Here is a 19,751-nt window from a genome sequence, read left to right on the forward strand (position 1 = left end):
CAGAGTCTGCAAGACATCCAGGGAATAAACGTGATGATTCATAAATCCAAACGAGGAAGAAATTACTTTTGAAGGAGGTGTTTGAATATGAAAATCAATGTGATTAAAGACTTTGTGTATTAATACAATCAGTCTGGAGGATTCAGAAGCCTCTTCAAAGAACATCACATCACAAAGGATTTATGTAAAATACTCTCAGGGTCCTTTTCAACATCAAAAGATAACACAGGCATACCTTGCAAGACAAAAAAAAACATTACAGGGCTCTCGTGGCATATTTAATATTGATTTTTTTTAACAAACCTCCCTGTCTATTGCAGGTGACTGTGTACACACTGTATGCAAATACACATGTATGAACAAGAAGGACAGTCTGCTCCTCATCTGGATGTTTCAGTGGAAGTATGGGAGGAGCACACTCTTAATCTATCCTCTGTGCATACATGCTAATAAGTGACCCAGCTCAATACACCTAATGGCATACTGCCCCCTCTTGGACGATCTTGGCTAATAAAAGATATTTCTCATCAATGCAGTGAGAGAGGAAAAGCATTTTAGGCATTTTTCATGTGTTATTTTTTTGCACAAAAGCAGAGCATCTGTGTTGGAAAAAAAATCTCATTAGTGTGACACCAAACACACGTTCCAAGGGTTGTAATCACTGCAGATGCCTCGGTTATCCCAAATACAGTGTTGCCGGGTCGCTGAGGGTCTGAAAGCCCATTGTGCACTTTCATCAGAAATAACAAGAAGCGTCTGGCTGAGCTGTGGATCAGCTCCTGCTTCTTCCTGCCAAACCCCGCCAATTCTAAAAAGGAGATGGGATGAAATAAAACTGGCCTCAGAGCCGGCTGGACAAGTATCTATGAGGCAGGGGTGCTGTAATGATGGGAGGGGGTGGGGAGATTTGGGGGGGGGGGGGGGGGCTCCCATGCGTCCATCAGGGAGGGTGAGGATGAGGTTTGGGTTGTTGCCCTGAGAGGAGCACAAAAATGTGGATGCTCATCTCTTTCCCTGGGAAGAGCCGCTGCAGCCATTACAACACCTGCACTAAGCTCACAGAGCTCATTATCTTCAAACATTGTTGCTGCGGGGAATCAAAGCAGTACAGCTGAGAGTGAAGGTTACTCATGCAACACAAGGGGGTGTTTAGCAGGATATTACAGTATGCAGAAAGCAGGTGAGATTAAAACTGTAGAAATGAAGGGATATTAGAGATACACTGACAGTTTGCCCTGCTGCAACAACCCTGCTGCATACTGATTGAAGGGGTTTATTAAACTGAATACTAAGTAGAGAAGACTAACTAATCTTATTATTCTCCTCAAACTAGCACCAACAGTCAGCACGCTCCTGTGGGACAGTCATAAAAGAAGTCAGGACCCTGAGTTTAAAAGACAGTTATTATTTAGATGAAATGCCTCTTCATCTCTAATTGGCACTGGCATCTAAATCTGCCCAAGCCCTTGTTTGTTATAAATCCAAGACCTAAAAAAGCGCCTTTGCAGACACTTTGGCAAGAGGCAAGATGAGTCACATAACATTAAGCAATATTATAGCTAAAAAACATATGATGATGATAGAATATCTGTCACATACCCAGAAAAACATTATGATGTACTCTGCTCTGCGTCTCGGCAGCAGACCTTAATCACATCACGGAATAAGCATGTCGCTCGTTTGATGAAAGTTGGCCATAAATGTAATAAAGGTGCCAAGGTTATTAGAAGTGCCACAGGCCATTTTACAACAGCTCACACACCTCGTATTGGATTATGGAAAGAAATATGATGAACCAAGGAAGTAGGACTCGCCCATTTACAAAAGGACCAGGGGATGTTTAATGGCTTGTGACTGAATCCATTCATACACATTAACTCCTACAGCAGTGACAATCTGCAGAGGTTTGTCTCTGTTGGTGGAAACTCACAGACATCCTTTTAAGGAGTGATGTAATTAAACAGCCTGTGTGCATCCTGCCACAACATGTAGTATACCCTCTACTATAGCTCTGATCACAGGTTACACCCAGCAGTTAATAAGTGTCAACTGTAGGGGGTATTTAAGCTTCACAGGCTTGTTTGTCCACTCAGAGTTGATATGGCTCTGGACTGACCAATAACAACATCTACAGATGTTTATTTGGCCAACTGGACTTTTACAGTTGGATTAACACTGAAAACTAATTACGTCCATGCTCACTGGTCAGTTGATTTAATGCTTCATATATTATATGTCATTTTGTTGTGTGAACAATAATGATAGTGTACCTAGAGTCTGACTGAATATTATGAGGCTATCACAGGTATATTGGTACCAGCACATCAGCCAATCACAAACTGCAGCACAGAAACACCAAAGACTTCTATGAGCTGATTAAGATGTACTGAGTCTACACCATTACCACACCAGTGTACAACTGTGGTGCGGCGAGTAGGTGGAGTCGGCACACCATTTGATAGTTATCGAAGCCGACAGCCAGATCCACCGCTAAATTTCAGTGACAAGAGTGACGTTTCAGCACCACGACCACATGGCCCATAAAAACTAGGGCTGCAACTGACAGTTATTTTCATCATAAATTAATCTGACAACTCTTTTCATGATTAATCAGTCAGTCGTTAAGTCTATCAACATCAACAACAACAACAAAAAAAAATCCAGAGCCCAAAATGTCGTCTTCACATTACTTCTTTTGTTCGCCAACAGTCCAAAACCCAAAGACTCTTCATTTACATTCATAAACAAAGAAAAGCAGCAAATTCTCACATTTTAGAAGCTTGAAGCAGCAAATGTTTGAAGTTTTTGCTTGAGAAATGACTGAAGTGATTCACTGATTATTAAAATAGTTGGTGATTAATTTTCATTCGACTGACTGACTGATTATTCGGCTAATCATTGCAGCTCTAATACACACACAAACAAGTCAAGGGAGACTTGTTGACTTGTCATTCAGGCTTAAATAAAATCATACTGTGAACATTTTCGTCCATGAAGGAAGGTATTTGTCAGTTAGGAGAGCTGTAGATGGACACTGTTGTTTGATTCATCAGCTGACAATTATGTGGCTGCTGTCCTCCATAGAACACTGATAAGTTAATAAGAGTTACCGTAAAACTTCAATTCAAAGCCTAGTCCCAGTTAAATGCCCTGTCCATTTTACTAGCTACACATTTTGACAAAAAAGGCCTGTCTCAATTAAAGGCTGGGTCTTCAGATGTAAAAAAGTGAGTTGTTGGCTACCTCAAATTATGTGTCCATTTCTCATATTACCCTATAAGTTATTCATATTCCTTTAGTCCATAAGGGTCGTCAGATCAAAAGAATTAAAAGGGTTTTTCATAAAAGTTAATCCAAGTTGTGCGTTTTGTTTTACAAGGATAAAGTGGTGTTGTGTCGGTATGCCGGGTGCCATAATCCTTAAGTGCTGTAACTCTCTCTGATGCTTTCAGAGCTAGATCTAATGAATGATTTATCAGTGATATATTATGTGAAGCCTAATTTTTATTCAAGTAATATTCATGCTAGTTAACATACATGATTTGATTGTATTTTCTGATCTTTGCTGAACAGTTTTGTGTGAAAGGAATTAAAGGCCTGTCCCATACAGACGCCTGTCCCAGATATAGGCTTGTTGATTTCAGTAATTGAAACAAATAATAACCCGGTCTATTAATTGAAGTCTTACGGTATGAGAACTTTTTTACGTGTGACTGAACCAAAATATTGATGCTGTGAACCAGAAAACCAAAACAATGACACTAAAACACTCCACAGAGCTCAGGGGAACTAAAGTCAGGTGATTCATTCCTGGTGGTTTCATCACTAGTAAAACAATCATCTCAAGTTTTGAGCCTAGTAACAATTAAGAGCAATTATATTAAGACCTATGCATCTGCAGAATTTGGGTGCCTTTACAGCCCTCCTGACAACAAATAAAGGAATGCACCTAGCTTCACAAAAAATAAAGAAAATAACCACAGTGTCCACTTGAGTGTCCACAAGGTTTGTCCAACTCAAAAAAAGTCCTCCTTAATGAGACTGCATAATCTAACCAAAAAGTCCAAAAAACAAAAATGAAATATATGTCCTCCCTTTAAAAAAATCAAACTCACCAGATGTAGAACTGAGAAATGGTAATCTGGCCTTGGCTTGATTTCCAGCCGTCTGATCAACAGTCGTGGTCCCTTAATCCACTGATTTCCTTGTTCACCTCAGATAGACGAGGAACAAACATAAAAAGGAGCTTAATGATTATTCCCCTCTCCACTGACTGCTGCCTGGCTCCCACCTTTCTCCTCCATTTACCTCCAGAAGACATTTCGTCTTTCCCCACCCCAAACAATTCTCTTCCCCTTTGTTTCTCAGGCCACGCCCCCCCCCCCCCTTAACACCTGTGATCGTGGAGTCACAGGTCACCTGAGTCAGATCACCTGACCAGTGCTGTGTGTGATTATGCATGGCAAACAACATAAAGCACAGGCATCATGGATATAGTGCACCAGAGGTTTGACCTTCCAAGGGTTTTTAGTATTAAACCATCAAATTGCTGTATATGTCAGTCCCCACACATTAATGGTGGTGTCACACTGTGATGGACTAGTTTCCCTTTAGGGCTGCACATAAAGATTGTTTTCATTACTTATTAATCTGCTGATTATTTTATTGATTAAAGGGATTAATTGTTTCATCTTTGAAGTGTCAGAAAAGATTAAAAATTGTCAATCCCATGTTCTCTGAGTTCTGGGTGATGATGTTATCATTTTTTTTCCCATTTTGTGTCAGAGATACAGACCAAAGCCTGGAGATATTCACTTCACAATGATAAAAAAGCATCACTTTGTGTTCTGTGATCTGTCGTGCAGAGTGCCAGATGAAAAATATTCACTTACTTGTACCCTTCCTCGCTCTTCTCACGCTTGTGTATTTTCTGCACAGGAAACCAGAGTGGCAGATCGTTTTAACAGTGTATCTGAACTGCAGTGAGGCAGAGGAATTATTGAACAAACGGATAAACAAACCTGACTCCCCGCGGTATAAGAATGACATGGCAGAAGAGCTCAGCTATCAGGTTTACTTAGAAATTCACTCATCCGAGGAAAAGCAGCCTAATGTATGCTCAACCCTCCAAGTCCTCTAAGTGTAAATAGGTCTGAGGCTCCATACAGTGTGTGTAGAGAGATGCAGCAATTCAATTTGTCTCATTCTAACACTGATTAATTATTTCTTATTCACTTTCAAGACATGAAAGTGCAGATAATTACCAGAAAACAAAGACAATGTTTGGGTTTCCTGATGGCTCAGGGGTCTAAGCAATGACCGTGTGACTGCAACATCCCTGATTTAAATCAAGCTGGTTTACTTTGATGTATGTCTTCCCTTCTCTTTCCTCTTTCATTTCCTGTCACATCTCCACTATTTACTATTCATAAGGCTAAAAATACACACCGTGTCTGTCTGTCAGGCTTTCTGAAGACAGGAATTTGGGTTGATTTTCTGCCAGTTTTCTGTCAGCTGGTTGCACTCAGGAAATCCACATTCGGGCAACAGGATAGAGCCTGGATGAGGTGATGGCTAGGACGGATTCCCAAACAGGCAGAGAAACTGTCTACGAGCCCCCGGGGTCCCCAGGGGAGCCGAAAACCTCAGATTCACTTCAGTTGGTTTGTGGTGATCTAATTGCAGCCCCCTTGTTATCTGGAGGCTCTTACTTAAAGAAAAAACAAAGTGTAGCTTTGTAAATGTCTTTATTGTTTCAGTTTAAATTGTTTATAACTATTCCCAAAACAATATGGGATTTAATTAAATAACCACAAACCACAGTCTCACAGTGCTGCTGAAGGGAAATTATAATTAAGATGCCATGTTTATTCTACTGTTTGACAGTTGTGGAGGAAGCTTTCACATCCTGTACTAAAGTAAAAGTAGCAATGTGTGAATCTGTGAGTGAATCAATTTGCCACTTCAGAAATATCCCTGTGTTCAAAGAAGAACACACTCACAACTAGGGCTGTCAAAATAACACATTAATTCCGATTACTCAATCACAGAAAGAGTAACGTGTTGAAAAACTTAATGCTGATTAATCCTGTTCTGTGGTGTCCTTAGACCTGGTGCGTCACTGAAGGCCACAAGGGCTTTGTCACATGATGGAGGCAGACGAGACAACGCTGCTCGGCCCCGTGAATGGAACATTTACGTTTTAAAAAGTGCCCAGATGGAACTGTTGATAGGAGCACCATTCTCTACAATTTCTGCAGTAAGAAAATTTCCATACCATTGATGTACCTCAAGCCTGAAATATCACCTCATGGCAAAGCATTCAGCAGCTAACCCGGAAGTTCAAGTTAGCACAGCCTCTGATGCTCACGCTAGCAGCTAGCCTCATCAAGCCACACTTGACTAAGTAAGTCAACCTGTGACCGGCTAACTTGCTAAATGAATTGCAGTGGGCTGAAGACTGAGCCGGGGCTTTATACTGCAGTGGCTTGATTGTTGATGATGCATTCCAATACCCATACTACCATACTGTATAGTATATCAGAAAAAGATTTAGGGTGTGCTCCAAATCACATACTTTTTCTTTTTACTTTTAGTATGTACTGCAGCTGCCCTTAAAAAGTACGTACTGTTGCATGCAGTATGCACACAATCAGGACATACCACTTTCTCATTACATTACGCCCTGAATCCGTCACTGCAACCTCTGACAGCTGTCAACCCATCATCTGTTTGCGACTCAGTCGATGTGACAAATCTTCCGCTGTGCAGAGGATTGTGGGTTAGAACAGGCAGAAAAGCTCGCTGACTCGCATACAGCAAAATCAGACCGGATGTAGTAGAACATCCTGGTATTTTTGGCATACTGCATTTGTCATACTATGTATTGGGACATACTGAATCTTCTGTCGGCATATTATATAGTATGGTAGTATGGGTATTGGAACGCACAGTTAGTATGTCCCAATAAATAGTATGTGAAATGCAGTATGCCAAAAATACCAGGATGTTCCACTACATCCAGTCTGATTTTGCTGTATGCAAGTCAGTATGCTTTTCTGACTGTTCTGATCCACAATCTTCTGCGCAGTAAATGATATGTTACACCCACTGAGCCGCAAACAGATGAAGGGTTGACAGCTGATTGACAGATCTCAGAAGTTGCAATGGTGGATGACAGTGTATTCAAGAAACTGATGACCAGTCAATTAGTAATAATAGGAATACTGATGGTTTAAGTGAACAAAATATCATAACATGACAGAGAACTGCAGATTTAATGTCACTGTCACAAATATAATATGTTACAATCTGCAATCTGTGCAGTTATAACTTTATAGCTGTACTACATACATTGCAACGTGACAACAGCAGAGCTCTCTGGGTTGATCTCCATCTCTGGAGAATTGGTGTTTTTCTTTCATCTCCAAGGTAATGGATATAAAAGCAAGAGGGTCAAAGTTCAGGGCATAATGTTATAAGGAAGTAGTATGTCCCATTTGTGCTCATACAGCATGCAACAGTACATACTTTTTAAGGGCAGCTGCAGTACACACTAAAAGGAAAAGGAAAAGGCATGCAAGTCAGAACGCACCCAAACATGACACTAGGAGGGTGAAACAGGAAACACAAGGGACAACATTCTCATCGGAAATTCGGTAGATTGCATTGTGGCCCATAGATAAATAATTTAAAACAACAAACAAACAAAGAGACAATTCTGCTTCCTCCATTGTTTGAAAATAGTTAAAACCGTATGGAGTGACAGACGGTGGAATGATTGCAGAGCCCATGCAAACAAAGTTTCATTCTCCTCATTAAAGTGAAAGACAGGCGCTACTTCAATTTATATTCAGGAGACGGTGGAACCTCTAAAATCAAACCTACGAGCAATAAAGTGGGTAACACAGTTAAACACCTTTAACATCAGATCCTGTCTGTGATGGGAAAAGTGTTGTAAAATCAAGATGGGTTTAGAAAGGTTTTATTAGACACCTCGTGTTAACAGCTACAATTCATCCAGCCCGTCGGCCTTTAAGTTAGACATCACATTTCATCTTCATTTGGGAGCTAAAACAGAACAACTGGACACGATTTATCTTTTAATTCATAACCAGGAGCTCTGAGTGCAGTGTAAGTGGATTTTTGGATTTCAGTAATTCCCTCATATCACTACAGGCTTTTAATGTTTTGACTTTAAAACAAGCCTGGAACAAGGCTGTATGTCAGAAAACAAATAAAAAGGTTAATCCTCCTAAAAGTGTGAAGCATATCCGTGCTCGTGTGTGCATGAAGCCTTGACGCACTGGCCATCCTCTGCCATGTGTTCCACCGAGATGCTTGCCCCACATCTCCTCTTCAAGGCATCTCTGAAGAAACAGCAGGCTTGATGGAATCTTGACGAGACCGTTAGAGGCTGTCACATGTATCAGGGATTACGCCTCATTAGAGCAGCTCTCAAAAGCAGCTCCCCCACATTTTTCCTCCACAGACTGATTTTGATTAGTCTTTTATCTAAGCTGTGACGTCTCCTCTCCATCTCACCCCCCCACACTCTCTGTCTTTAGGCACAGCTCATGTTTCCCTCTCTGCTACCCCCCACCGGCAGCTGATTGTCCCTCCTGAGCTGCAGGGAGCTGTCAGGGAGCCTGTGGGGACGCAGGACAACTGCTCATCCCTGAATACTTTTCTCTGCACATGGCAAACTGTCACGTAGGAGGCCCACAAGCTCCTTGTTATGAGCACTGACTGGAGGGTGAAGGGTACAGATGGTGGCATGCTCTGTCCGGCTGCCCCCTGTCAGCCTTGGGCCAGGGTTGTCACCCCGAACTGACTGTGGCACAATACCAACATGTGCAAAGAGTGAAACCATATGTGTATTGTAATTTCAAACAGACAGTTAGTGTTACTAAAACATTTACATAAAAACACCAGTCATTTAGAGTGATTAATTATAAAGTGAGGCAGCAGCAAATGAGATTCACTGTTCTTGCCCAAAATTCAATTCTGGTATTGAATATGATCAGTTATCAGCCCACAGAGGAGCAATTAAAATAGAAGGAAACAGTCTCCCCAACAGCAGTGACTGAGAGATAGATCTCTGCTTTGGTATCAAGCGGCACAGACCAGCTGCTTTTGGCAAACACAAGTGTGCTGTGTGATTTGAAGCTGCCCACACGTATCAGATTTTTCACATCTGTGCCATTTCTACAGACTCAGGCTGCTGAACTCCCAGCATCCTCTGCCACAAAATTTATCAAAATAAAATCCTTATTGTGTTCCTGTCACGGGCAGTAAGTCTCCAGATAAGCAGCTCTTCAATAAGACGATTCAGCTGGAGCAATATTGAATTTTGATATCAGCAAGCCTTTATTTTAAGCTTCCTGGGCATCAGCCATAAAGCTCAGCAAACTGTCAGGCAGAATCCACTAAATATCACATTATGACATTTAAAAACACTGAAGTAAAGAGGAGTTAGCACTAAATGAAAACAGCAAAACAATGCAGATAAGCTGCAGTAAGAATAGAAAAATTACCCCTTGGAAGTTTGAAGCCAAAGTAACATACTGTTTGTATGTCTTTTGAGGAGACATGAGGGTTACAGGTTAGACTAAACCAGCCTTGTCTATTTGAAACAGCCCTCAGCTTCTATCAGAATATATTTTATGATTAACATAATGTTGGTTAATCAAGCAAGATCACCTTGCATTTTTTTCATTCAACTCACAATATCATACAGTTTGTATGCACCACGTAGGAACTACACAGACAGAACTTATGTGTTTTCATAGACAGACAGTAGAGAAGCAAATGAACAGTTTTCTAACATCACATATTTCCTACCAGGCAGCAGAAAAGGCCACAGCATAGAGGTGCAAAGTCAAGAGCAAGGGTGGCTGCTTTTAGGAGCAGTGGAAAGGTGAATACTTTTCCATGTAAAGATGAAATGGTTGCATTTGTGTCATTTGTGAGAAGTAGCTGGCCCTCAGGTGTTTTCACATTATCTGATCGGGCACCCATTCAGAAAAGTTTGGACACCCCTGGGCTTAACTTTCCCCGAGGAAAAATGTACTTTCATTAAATTTTAGTTTAACTACAGTTTGCAGTAGTTGGGTGGCAGTTAAACTACATTCAAATAGCCTTTTCAGTAGTTAACTACTTTGGGTTATATAAGTCATTTAGTTTATTACAAACTACATATTCATAGTATTCTCATGGTGTTTGTTCCATACATATACATGTCACAGTGCCTCAGCTTTTTGGCCACAGTTGTCACTTAACGACAATCAGTCATTTGACCAAAATCACCTATGATTTAAAACTAAGATGTCTGCAGGAAGAGCCGTGGGCACTCTGCATTAAACTCCCTCTAAAAGGGAGCTGCTAGGTGTGCAGACTGATTTGTTTTCTACATTGCCAGACGTTTTTTGGTTCAGCACCTACTCTATTGGACGTTGGGGTGTGCATGTCTTTTGTATTGCTTTTGCAATTGAATACTTTGAATTCCCCTAAGAATTTTGTATTTTCTGGATTCCACCCAAACTGCTCCTAGTCCTCTCCTTAAAACACATCCTCGGGCTGCCTGTGAGCACTGGCCTGCCAAAGTCTCCAAATCAAACACACCTATAGTACATTTTGTTCACTGTGAGATCAGCTGTACCTCCATGTAACGATGGGAGATTCCAGACTCAGATTGTGATCATTTCCTGTGATGTGGTTTGGATGTAGTCAAACCACCTTTGGGAACTAAATTTACTTTGACAGGCTACATTTTCAAGAGGAGTTGAGATGTAATTAACTACTTTTCATTGTGAAGTAGGTAGTAGTTTGGTAAACTACAGTTGTAATGTTGTTTCCCCAACACTGATTGTAGGTCACATTAAAACATCTTGTTTCAATTCTAAATATATGCTTTGTATACCTCTAAGGTTTGTATGCTGTATATTATATGGATATTTGAATAATTTTTAAGTCTTCAAAGACATTTTTTGGTGGTTTTAACTGTGGTTGTTACTTAGTGGTCACCATCAAAGGGCCAGCTCCCTGAATGACCTTTTTACATTAGAGCTTCTTTAAAGATTGCATTAAAAAGAAAGTGAAGAAAGTGTTTCTTACCTGACAACACTTAATCAAAAATAGAATTAGAAATACCTCTTATATTTATTACTTACAGCAGCCTTAAAGTGTGTGGCCATGAGACGGCTGAACCCAGACCCTCCCACAAAGTCTGGGACCTCTATCAGATGGAACACATTACATACTTATTAAGATGACAAAAATCCGTCTTTAGTATCAATACGATGAGGTTTATCATCCAGTAGAGTTCTGCCAAACTTTTACTTTTATATTCCGGCCATGCACATATCACATAAATACATTATATGTCATTGCCTGTAGAACACATTTTGCACCTGTATGTTATCTGTGTGATTATAATGTGGAGTGGACAATTAGTACTATTATCTTTCATTCCTTTTTTCTATTTTAAATGTGCTTTTGTCTAACCAGTGAGGTTAAGCCCATTTTAAAAGAAGTTTTGTCCCCTCAGCCATCACAGCCCTAAACAAAAACATGTAGATTTAATATTTCACCCCTGTACACTGACTATGTCATGTTTATGTTTATATGGTTTTCTGTGGTATGTGTGGGAGAGGGTTATTTGTTATCAGGGGAATACGTGGGAAGAGGGTCTGTTATCTGTTATATGTTGTGTATGCTGCCCTGAAACCAACCTGACTGATGATGTGTGAAAACAATTATCCCCCTGGGGACATTAAAGAACCTAACCTAACCTAAGATGTCAACATGGATGTCTGTGCTGCTTTCTTTTTATGTCATTTCTGAGTAATTTGTAATTGTATACACTGTATTGTTGTTGATGAAAACTAAATTACAATTAAGTTCTAAAAAAAAGAATTGGGCAATTCCATAATATACAGCTCTGCATGAAATACAAACAGACCAATTTACTTAGCAACAGACTTTTACTTTCAGTAAAGAATGTTTTTTTAGTCTTTATCTAAGACAATAGTGTAGACAAATCATATAAGACAAATAAAAAACACATAAAATACATCAAAAGCAACACAGGGGCCAGAAGTACAGGCAGAGAAAAAGACTAAATCATAGCACCAACTACAGGATAAGATGATCCATTATCAGTCCTTGTATATAACAGTACAGTCCTCATAGGTTTAGAGTTCTTTAAATATTTTATGGCATTCATATATTCATCCTAAATACAGAAATAAACAGGTTTGAACAATTGGCAACACTTCATAAGTCAGCCCACGTTTTAGAGTGTACCTCTCGCCCCCTTTCCCGGGAGTTTGCGTATAACTCCTGGGAACTTACATGTAGTTAGAGCATAATTCCTCCTAGTCACTTACCACATACTTTCCCGAGAGTTAAAGTATAACTTGTCATTTATGTAATTTCCCGAAACGTATGGTTTAATTTCCTCATATGAATCTGTATATGTATGAAGTGCAATAAAAACAAATGCTTTTGCCCTTTGCTCATGGCAGTTGATTCAGTACCTTAAATGTAGCCTATGTGTCATCAGGCAATTTCACCCACACTCCAGGGTTTTAATATTTATGTTTTGTTTACATTTCATTGAATGAGTTTAAAGAAATGGGTCTATATTCTGCAAATTGCCTAATTAACAGGCAGGCTGGAGTACAAAGCAAACTTACCTCTCTCAAGTGCACATCTCTGGAAGTCTTGTAGTGCCATCCGAGGATGAAACACAAACAATACAGTAATGGAATAATATGGCCTACACATATCTTAAAACACACAATAATGAATCATGAAAAGTTATAAAATGTTTTTATTATTTAATTACACAGAAACCACATGGTAGGTACTGTTCTCACATCTACAGCGTGCTTTCACCAAAACATACAGGGAAACTAGGCATTACTTTCCACCTAAGTATATACTAACAACAGAGACCGGGCTGGATTATGAAGTTTGCACTGTTTGCCTGTCTTTAGTATGAAAGTACTAGGTAATGTATAAATGTGTAAAGTGGGCGAGAGGTACACTCTAAAACGCAGGCTGACTTATGAAGTGTTATCCAACAATTTCATTTGCATTTGTGTGGGGGGTATTTAGCAAGCCAAAATAAGAGATTAATGATAAAGTGAGTAGGCTAAGGAAAGTATTAACTTACTTTTTTTTTGTAAGACAGCTGTCAAAGTCTGACGTCAGAGCAACGTCACTAATTAGAGAGTTGTGGGTGCTGTCCAGGGTGCTGAATCCTGAGCTAAGTCTGTCACCGCAAAGCAGCCACAGCAGCAACAGGTGTGTGTGTCTGTGTGTTGTGGTGAGGAGTTTATAGACTCACATGTGGATTTAAACACTTGGATGAAAATGTTCAGATGTTCTGAAGGCGCAGAATATTGAAGACATATTTAAGAGAAGCTCGTGGACATGGATCTGCTTCCTGCTCAGGAGGCTGCTAAAATCTACCACACCAACTATGTGAGAAACTCTCGAGCCATCGGAGTGATGTGGGCCGTGTTCACCATCTGCTTCGTCATCATCACCGTGGTGGTCTTCATCCAGCCCTACTGGATCGGAGACAGCGTCAACACCCCTCAGGCCGGATACTTCGGCCTCTTCCACTACTGCATCGGTAACGCGCTCACCTCGGAGCTCACCTGTAAGGGCAGCGTGCTGGACTTCAGCTCCATCCCCTCACCGGCCTTCAGGACCGCCATGTTCTTCGTGGGGACCTCCATGCTGCTGATCGTGGGCACCATGGTCTGCTTCAGCTTGTTCTTCTTCTGCAACGCTGGGAACGTGTACAAGATCTGTGCCTGGATGCAGCTGGCCTCAGGTAAGGAGGAAGAGTGTGGTCTTTACTTGATAGGCTACTCCTACTGCACCACAGCTCAGAGGTTATTTTACTCCACTACATTTGTACTACTTCTTACTGTTCAGATCAAGATTTCACATTAAAAAAGCAACAACAACAAAACGCATATAAGTAAGTACCCAACAGCATGTAAAGTACTTAAAACTAGCTTCAACACCAGTGGAAATAATACCATTCCTTTCACCACTGTTAAATACATTAGGCTGTAATATTATATTAACACCAGTGGAAATAATAATATAACGTATATAACAGTGGTAAAATAAGTATTTAAGTCATTTACTGAAGTAAATGTAGTGACACCATCAGAGGAAGGACCAAAGTCATTGTTTTGCAGGTTACATAAGTTTCAGGTCTTTAGTTTAGTTTAGTTTAATTTAGTTCAGTCATTTTCCAACTTGCAAAACTCATATACACTGGTAGATAGACATTAACTTTAAGTTAATGCTTTAAAAACAAAACAGGACCAAAAAGGTGCAGGCTGAAGCCTTAGCTTATTATACCTACCCTTTTAATTAATTATTTTTGTCAGCTCCCTTTGAATTATACAAGTAATTATACAAGCCTCACATCGTTGCACTCAGGCACCAAGTCCTGCATCTTAAACTTTGAGTTTTGAGTCAGAACAGCTCTTGGCCAAATTTTTTACAACAAGGTAAAAATATATTAAATTTACAAAAATCATGAATGCTTTTTAAGAACTGCATTTATTTGTTTGAACAAATTTGTTAAAATGAGTGCTACTGAATTTAATTATAAGAAAAGGAATGCTGACATTGCACTTAAATAGCATATAGCACTATTAACCAGTAGCACAACAGAAATAATGTTGCATGTTTCTGTCCTCCAAGTCACAAGTCACTGGTGTTGTAGTCCAAGTCAAGTCACAAATATTTTTTGATTTTATCAAGTCGTGTCTGATCAGTTGACCTTACAATCAACTGAAGCTGAAAGATAATTCAATATAAGGTTGAATATTTACTGTGAGGCTGGTTAACAACGGGGATTACAGCAGTGGTAATCCTTAAAATATCATCAGATTATTAATACTGATGCATTGTGCTAAAAATACAGTGGCAGTACAGTAACTGTGTGACCAAACAATTCACTGGGTTTAGGATGAAGGTTTGAAATACACAGGAGTCTATTGCTGTTCATATTCAGAGTAAAGTTAAGGTCAAAGGTCACACTTTTGAAACCTTGTAGTTGTTTCAGTGTCTGCATCTCATTGTCAAAAAAAAAGGCCAACTTTTTACATTTTGTCATTTAAGTACATATTCAACAAAACCTTTAAAATCATAACCAAAGTTCAACTCCAGAATATCAAAATTGAGACAAAGCTGCATGTCTGAGGGATGAGTGAGGCATCTCTTATGAACTGTAAACTGAGTGTGAGGTGATAAACTCATCTTCTCACCTCTCAGTTTTCAGGCGAGGTGTGTGTTTGTACTGGATGTGTTGTTCTTCACTGTGGAAGCCAATAAGGATCCAGTTTCAGCCCAGACTCTGACACCTCTAATGGTGGATCGCTTACATGCAACAATATCAGGTGTTACTGTGTTGTTCACTGATCTGAACTCACACCTGAAACACACCAGGGATGAGGAAATGAGTCGGATGAGCCTATATAACAACAGTTGGAAGAAATACTCATGTCCTTTTCTTATGTCAGAGTACAGAAGTACTGAAAGTACTCATCCTGCAGCAAAATGTCCCCTTGTGACTGATATATTATCATATACACATTATTATATGCTTTACACTGATGCAGTAGTGTGTTAGCAGCATTTAGATACAATCAGGTAGTTTTTTTTATGCGTGTGTGTGTTTGTGGGATGTTTTTTTTTTACAATAGTTTTCAAGCTATGGGTCAGGTCCTTCAAAAGGGTCACCAGAAAAATCTGAGAGGTTGTAAGATGATTAATGGGAGACAGCAAACCATGCACGCACACAGACCCACGCATTCACACACACAACATCACAAACACTTGTCACCAGTCCAATGATGCCTCTCTTTGACAATTGGCGAAATGGTGTGTATGTGTGTGTCTTTCTATTAAGTTTAGTCATGTTATGTGAATCAGTTCAGAACATAGACTGTATTTTTAAAAAAGGACGTCAAATAATTCTTTACCAAAGATGGTCTCTGTCATTATAAGTAGTTTTCATCATGCTGCTGTATGTTCAAGTGTTCATTTTCCTGCTAAGTTTTAATTAGAGAGAGGAATAAAAGGGGGTTTCATGTCATGCCTTCATGAATCTCTCTAGAGCATAATTGTGAAATAATGGATAATCTTTCCTATTTGGACTTTGAACACTTATTTAAATGAAACCATCTGAGAGGTTTAGGGGTTAAATGTCTCTTTGATTTAACTGCGAACCTCTGGTAGACATCTGAAATGAGACATGGAGCCCAAAACAAACTATTGTTTTATTAATATGTATAATTAGCATTGCATTAGCATTGTCGCCTCACAGCAAGAGGTTTCCTGGTTCAAATCCAGGGTGGGAGGTTCGAACCTCAGGGTGGGGGGGTTCCTTTCAGTTTATTATTAATTGTTAAAAAATGTTTAGTTTTTGTTTCAGTTTTTGTTTGTTTTGGGGGTTTTTTTTGGTAATATTGGGGGTATTTATCAGGGGCAATATTTAGGAAATACATGATAGAATACAAAATAAAATAAAATACAAACACAAGACTTAATGAGGGCAGTTAACTCACAGTCATGTGGACATCTCAGTCTCAATAAACATATGCACCACTGCCTCCTCATGCTTGTTGTGTTGACAAATGTGAAATATTTATTATTTTTTAGAATATATAAATTTTATTATATCTAGTTTTGTAAGTAAACCGTATAATTCCAGCTAATTTTCTAGTTTATTTTTATTTCAGTTAACTAAAATGTTTTTTTTTTTCCCCACATTTTGTTTTAGTTTTTAAATTAGTTTTAGTTAACTGTAACAACCTTGATTTCCACCACTGAATTTAACTTGGCAATTCCTTGAAATGCACATACCTACAAAATCCATATTTTTAACCTAAAGTTTTTCACAGTAGCTGTGTCAGAGGCCCAGAGGACACTTTACCAGATGAAGAGTATTTAACATTTAACAACTTTAATAACAGTACATCATACAAACAGCCCCGCTGAGCATCTTCTGCTCTGCTGTGCCATAAATAAATGAACCCTTTGGTACTTTATGGGGGTACATTGTGCCTTATCCTGCACCGGGGGCTCAGAAGAACCTCCCTAATAATTATTTATCAAAGTAAGAGCACACACAAGGGGTAATTATTGCAAGGCTACACCATTTCAGTGACCGTCTTCTTCCCCCGCAGCTGCCTTGATGGTGATGGGCTGCATGATCTACCCAGACGGCTGGGACTCTCCAGAGGTGAAGAGGATGTGTGGCCAGAGGACAGATAAGTACAGCCTGGGGAACTGCACAGTGCGCTGGGCCTACATCCTCGCCATCATCAGCATCCTGGACGCCCTGCTCCTGGCACTCCTGTCCTTCACCCTTGGCAACCGGCAGGACAAACTGCTGCCAGATGACTTCGAGGTGGAGGGAGGAGGAGGTAATATAAACAACGTTATGGGTAGTTTAATGCTGCTTCAATCAAGTAAATGTTTATCTTAAAACATTGGGACACATACAGTACAAGTACCTTTTTGCAAGTCATATGAGCCCAACAAGGAGGCAGTTAACTTGGATTTGGTGTATAAGAAGCCTCTACTTCCTGCATTACACTGATAATCCACTGCATGATGGTTAACATGTGCAAGATTATAAACAATGGGGTTTACCAGTTATTGATCTTGTTGAAAATGTAGAGGACTCAGAAGCTTTTGTGTCAAATATGATATTAATGATGTTATAGGGTTATTAATCTAGGTTATCCCTACAGATTCTTAGTTTGTGTGTCTACAAACCAGTATTACGTAGCAAATGCCCAGTGTTTTAAAGGTATTCCTCACTCACAAAATGACCATTTGTGTATCAGTTACCTTCATGTTATGATTTTCTCACAGGCCTCGACACTAAATGAAGAATCCAAAAACTGAGGAAATTCTTGAAGAATCAAAGTCACAGGGGGCTAAACTATATCAAAGCATCCATTTACAGTCTCTCACACAACTCAGTCAGTGTAATTCAAAAGTTATTCATCTAGTTGTATGCTCAGTACTTTACAAACAGACAACCCTTTCCAACAGGAAACTGAACTGAAAGTGAAACTTATCTATGCTCTCTTTGAAGCAAGACTCTACTGACAATAATGGTAATTTTACCTTGCTACGGTTTTTAGCAAGGTAAAAACTTTTAACGAGTACGGTTAGTTTGTTAGTTTGTATTATTGTGTGACTTGTGTTTTAAAGGGTTGGTTGGGATTCATCAAAGTCATATGATAACTCAAACTAAGTAATTGAGACAGTGATAGACAAGCAGTTCTTGTGTTCAGCAAGGTAAAATTATGGTTTGTGGTTGTTTTTGTTAAGAGTCTGGCTTTGAAAAAAGCATTGCAAAGTTTTACTTTCAGTTCAGGTCCCTGCTGCAAAGGGCTGTCTGTTTGAGAAGTACTGAGCATACCACTGCATAAATGAGATTTGGATTATACTGCACGAGTTGTGTAAGAGTTTATAAACAGATGTTTTGTTATAGTTTTGCTTTTGTTAATCATGGCCCCCTATGACTTTGATTCATCAAGGATTTTCTCAGTTTTCCTCTTCTACCATGGGCATGCAAAAAAAACAGTTTTCTTCAAAAATTCAACGTAACACAGGTTGAGTAATCAATATACAAATGATCATTTGGGGGCTGAAGTGTTCCTTTATGTGTGCCATAGGTTTGTCAATAATTGTTGATCTTGTTGATGACGTAGAGGTCTCAGAAAATGTTTTCCTTTACTGTTTTGGTTTGTGTCTATAAACCAGTATTACAGGGTAAAGGCTCAGTATCTTGATTCCATTAACTAAAGGTATTCACAGAGGTGCAAACTCATCAGAGATGGAAAAAGGCGACAAAGATGTGAACCCTCTTGAGCAGTGGTTCCCAACTGGTGGGTCATGGTCCAAAAGTGGGTCACGAGTCCATTGTTAATGGCCCATAGGTGACCCATGAATGTGTCAAGTTTGTAAAAAACACTTTATTTTGAAGTACAATGAATTTCCGGCACATAGCTTTTATTTTGAAGTGCTGTTTCCTGCTGTAGAGTGAGTGAATAGCAGACAGCTACTTAAGAGAGACAACAAACTAGCTCAATGATATGACCACACACAAGCATGATGCTGAATTTATTCAACTCCAAGGACCTTGAACTAATGACTGAGGTAAAATCTGGAACCTGTGGCTGGACCAGTTGGAAACCACTGCTCTATAGGGCTCCAGATGAAGGATTTTTTTTTTTTAAAATATCAGCTTTAAAATATGGATTTCCAGTCAATTTCAGCAGAGGGATGGAGGGACAGACTCACCCTAGAAACAATGTAACCTTACTGCTACAAAAGTAATCTAAGGGGGAGATCAGTTCATGGCATGTGGGTGCAGAGCCAGGTCCAAAACTGTGCTACGGAACGTTTTCCTATGTTGTAGCTTATAAAAATGACTGAGGATTTTGCTCTTTACAGCTCTAACAACTGCTTTTTGGTCAATTAAAGACAGGACTTCTTTCATAAGAGCATTTTTTCCTCTTTTACAGAAAACAACTGATGAACACGGACCTCCAGGACCAAAGTGTGATGGTGATGTGCTTTGAGGGCAATGAGCAAGCATCCTGAAATGTCATGATGTACTTTTGGTTAATTGAAATGTAGCAGTCTTTTCCTGCTTCACAAACCTGGCAATAAATTCCGTACTTGAAGTC

General features: G+C 39.6%; 1 protein-coding gene across 1 annotated transcript; it reads left to right on the plus strand.

The window, feature by feature from the left end:
- The first annotated feature begins 13,314 nt into the window (after positions 1 to 13,314).
- On the plus strand, positions 13,315 to 19,722 carry lhfpl5b (LHFPL tetraspan subfamily member 5b). The gene is made up of 3 exons (XM_049580937.1): positions 13,315 to 13,849; positions 17,229 to 17,468; positions 19,587 to 19,722. The coding sequence occupies exons 1-3, from the start codon at positions 13,441 to 13,443 to the stop codon at positions 19,595 to 19,597; spliced, it is 660 nt and encodes a 219-aa protein (XP_049436894.1). The 5' UTR covers positions 13,315 to 13,440; the 3' UTR covers positions 19,598 to 19,722.
- Positions 19,723 to 19,751: the final 29 nt, after the last annotated feature.

The sequence above is a fragment of the Epinephelus fuscoguttatus genome, linkage group LG7, assembly GCF_011397635.1.
Source record: "Epinephelus fuscoguttatus linkage group LG7, E.fuscoguttatus.final_Chr_v1".
NCBI classification, from domain to species: Eukaryota; Metazoa; Chordata; class Actinopteri; order Perciformes; family Serranidae; genus Epinephelus; species Epinephelus fuscoguttatus.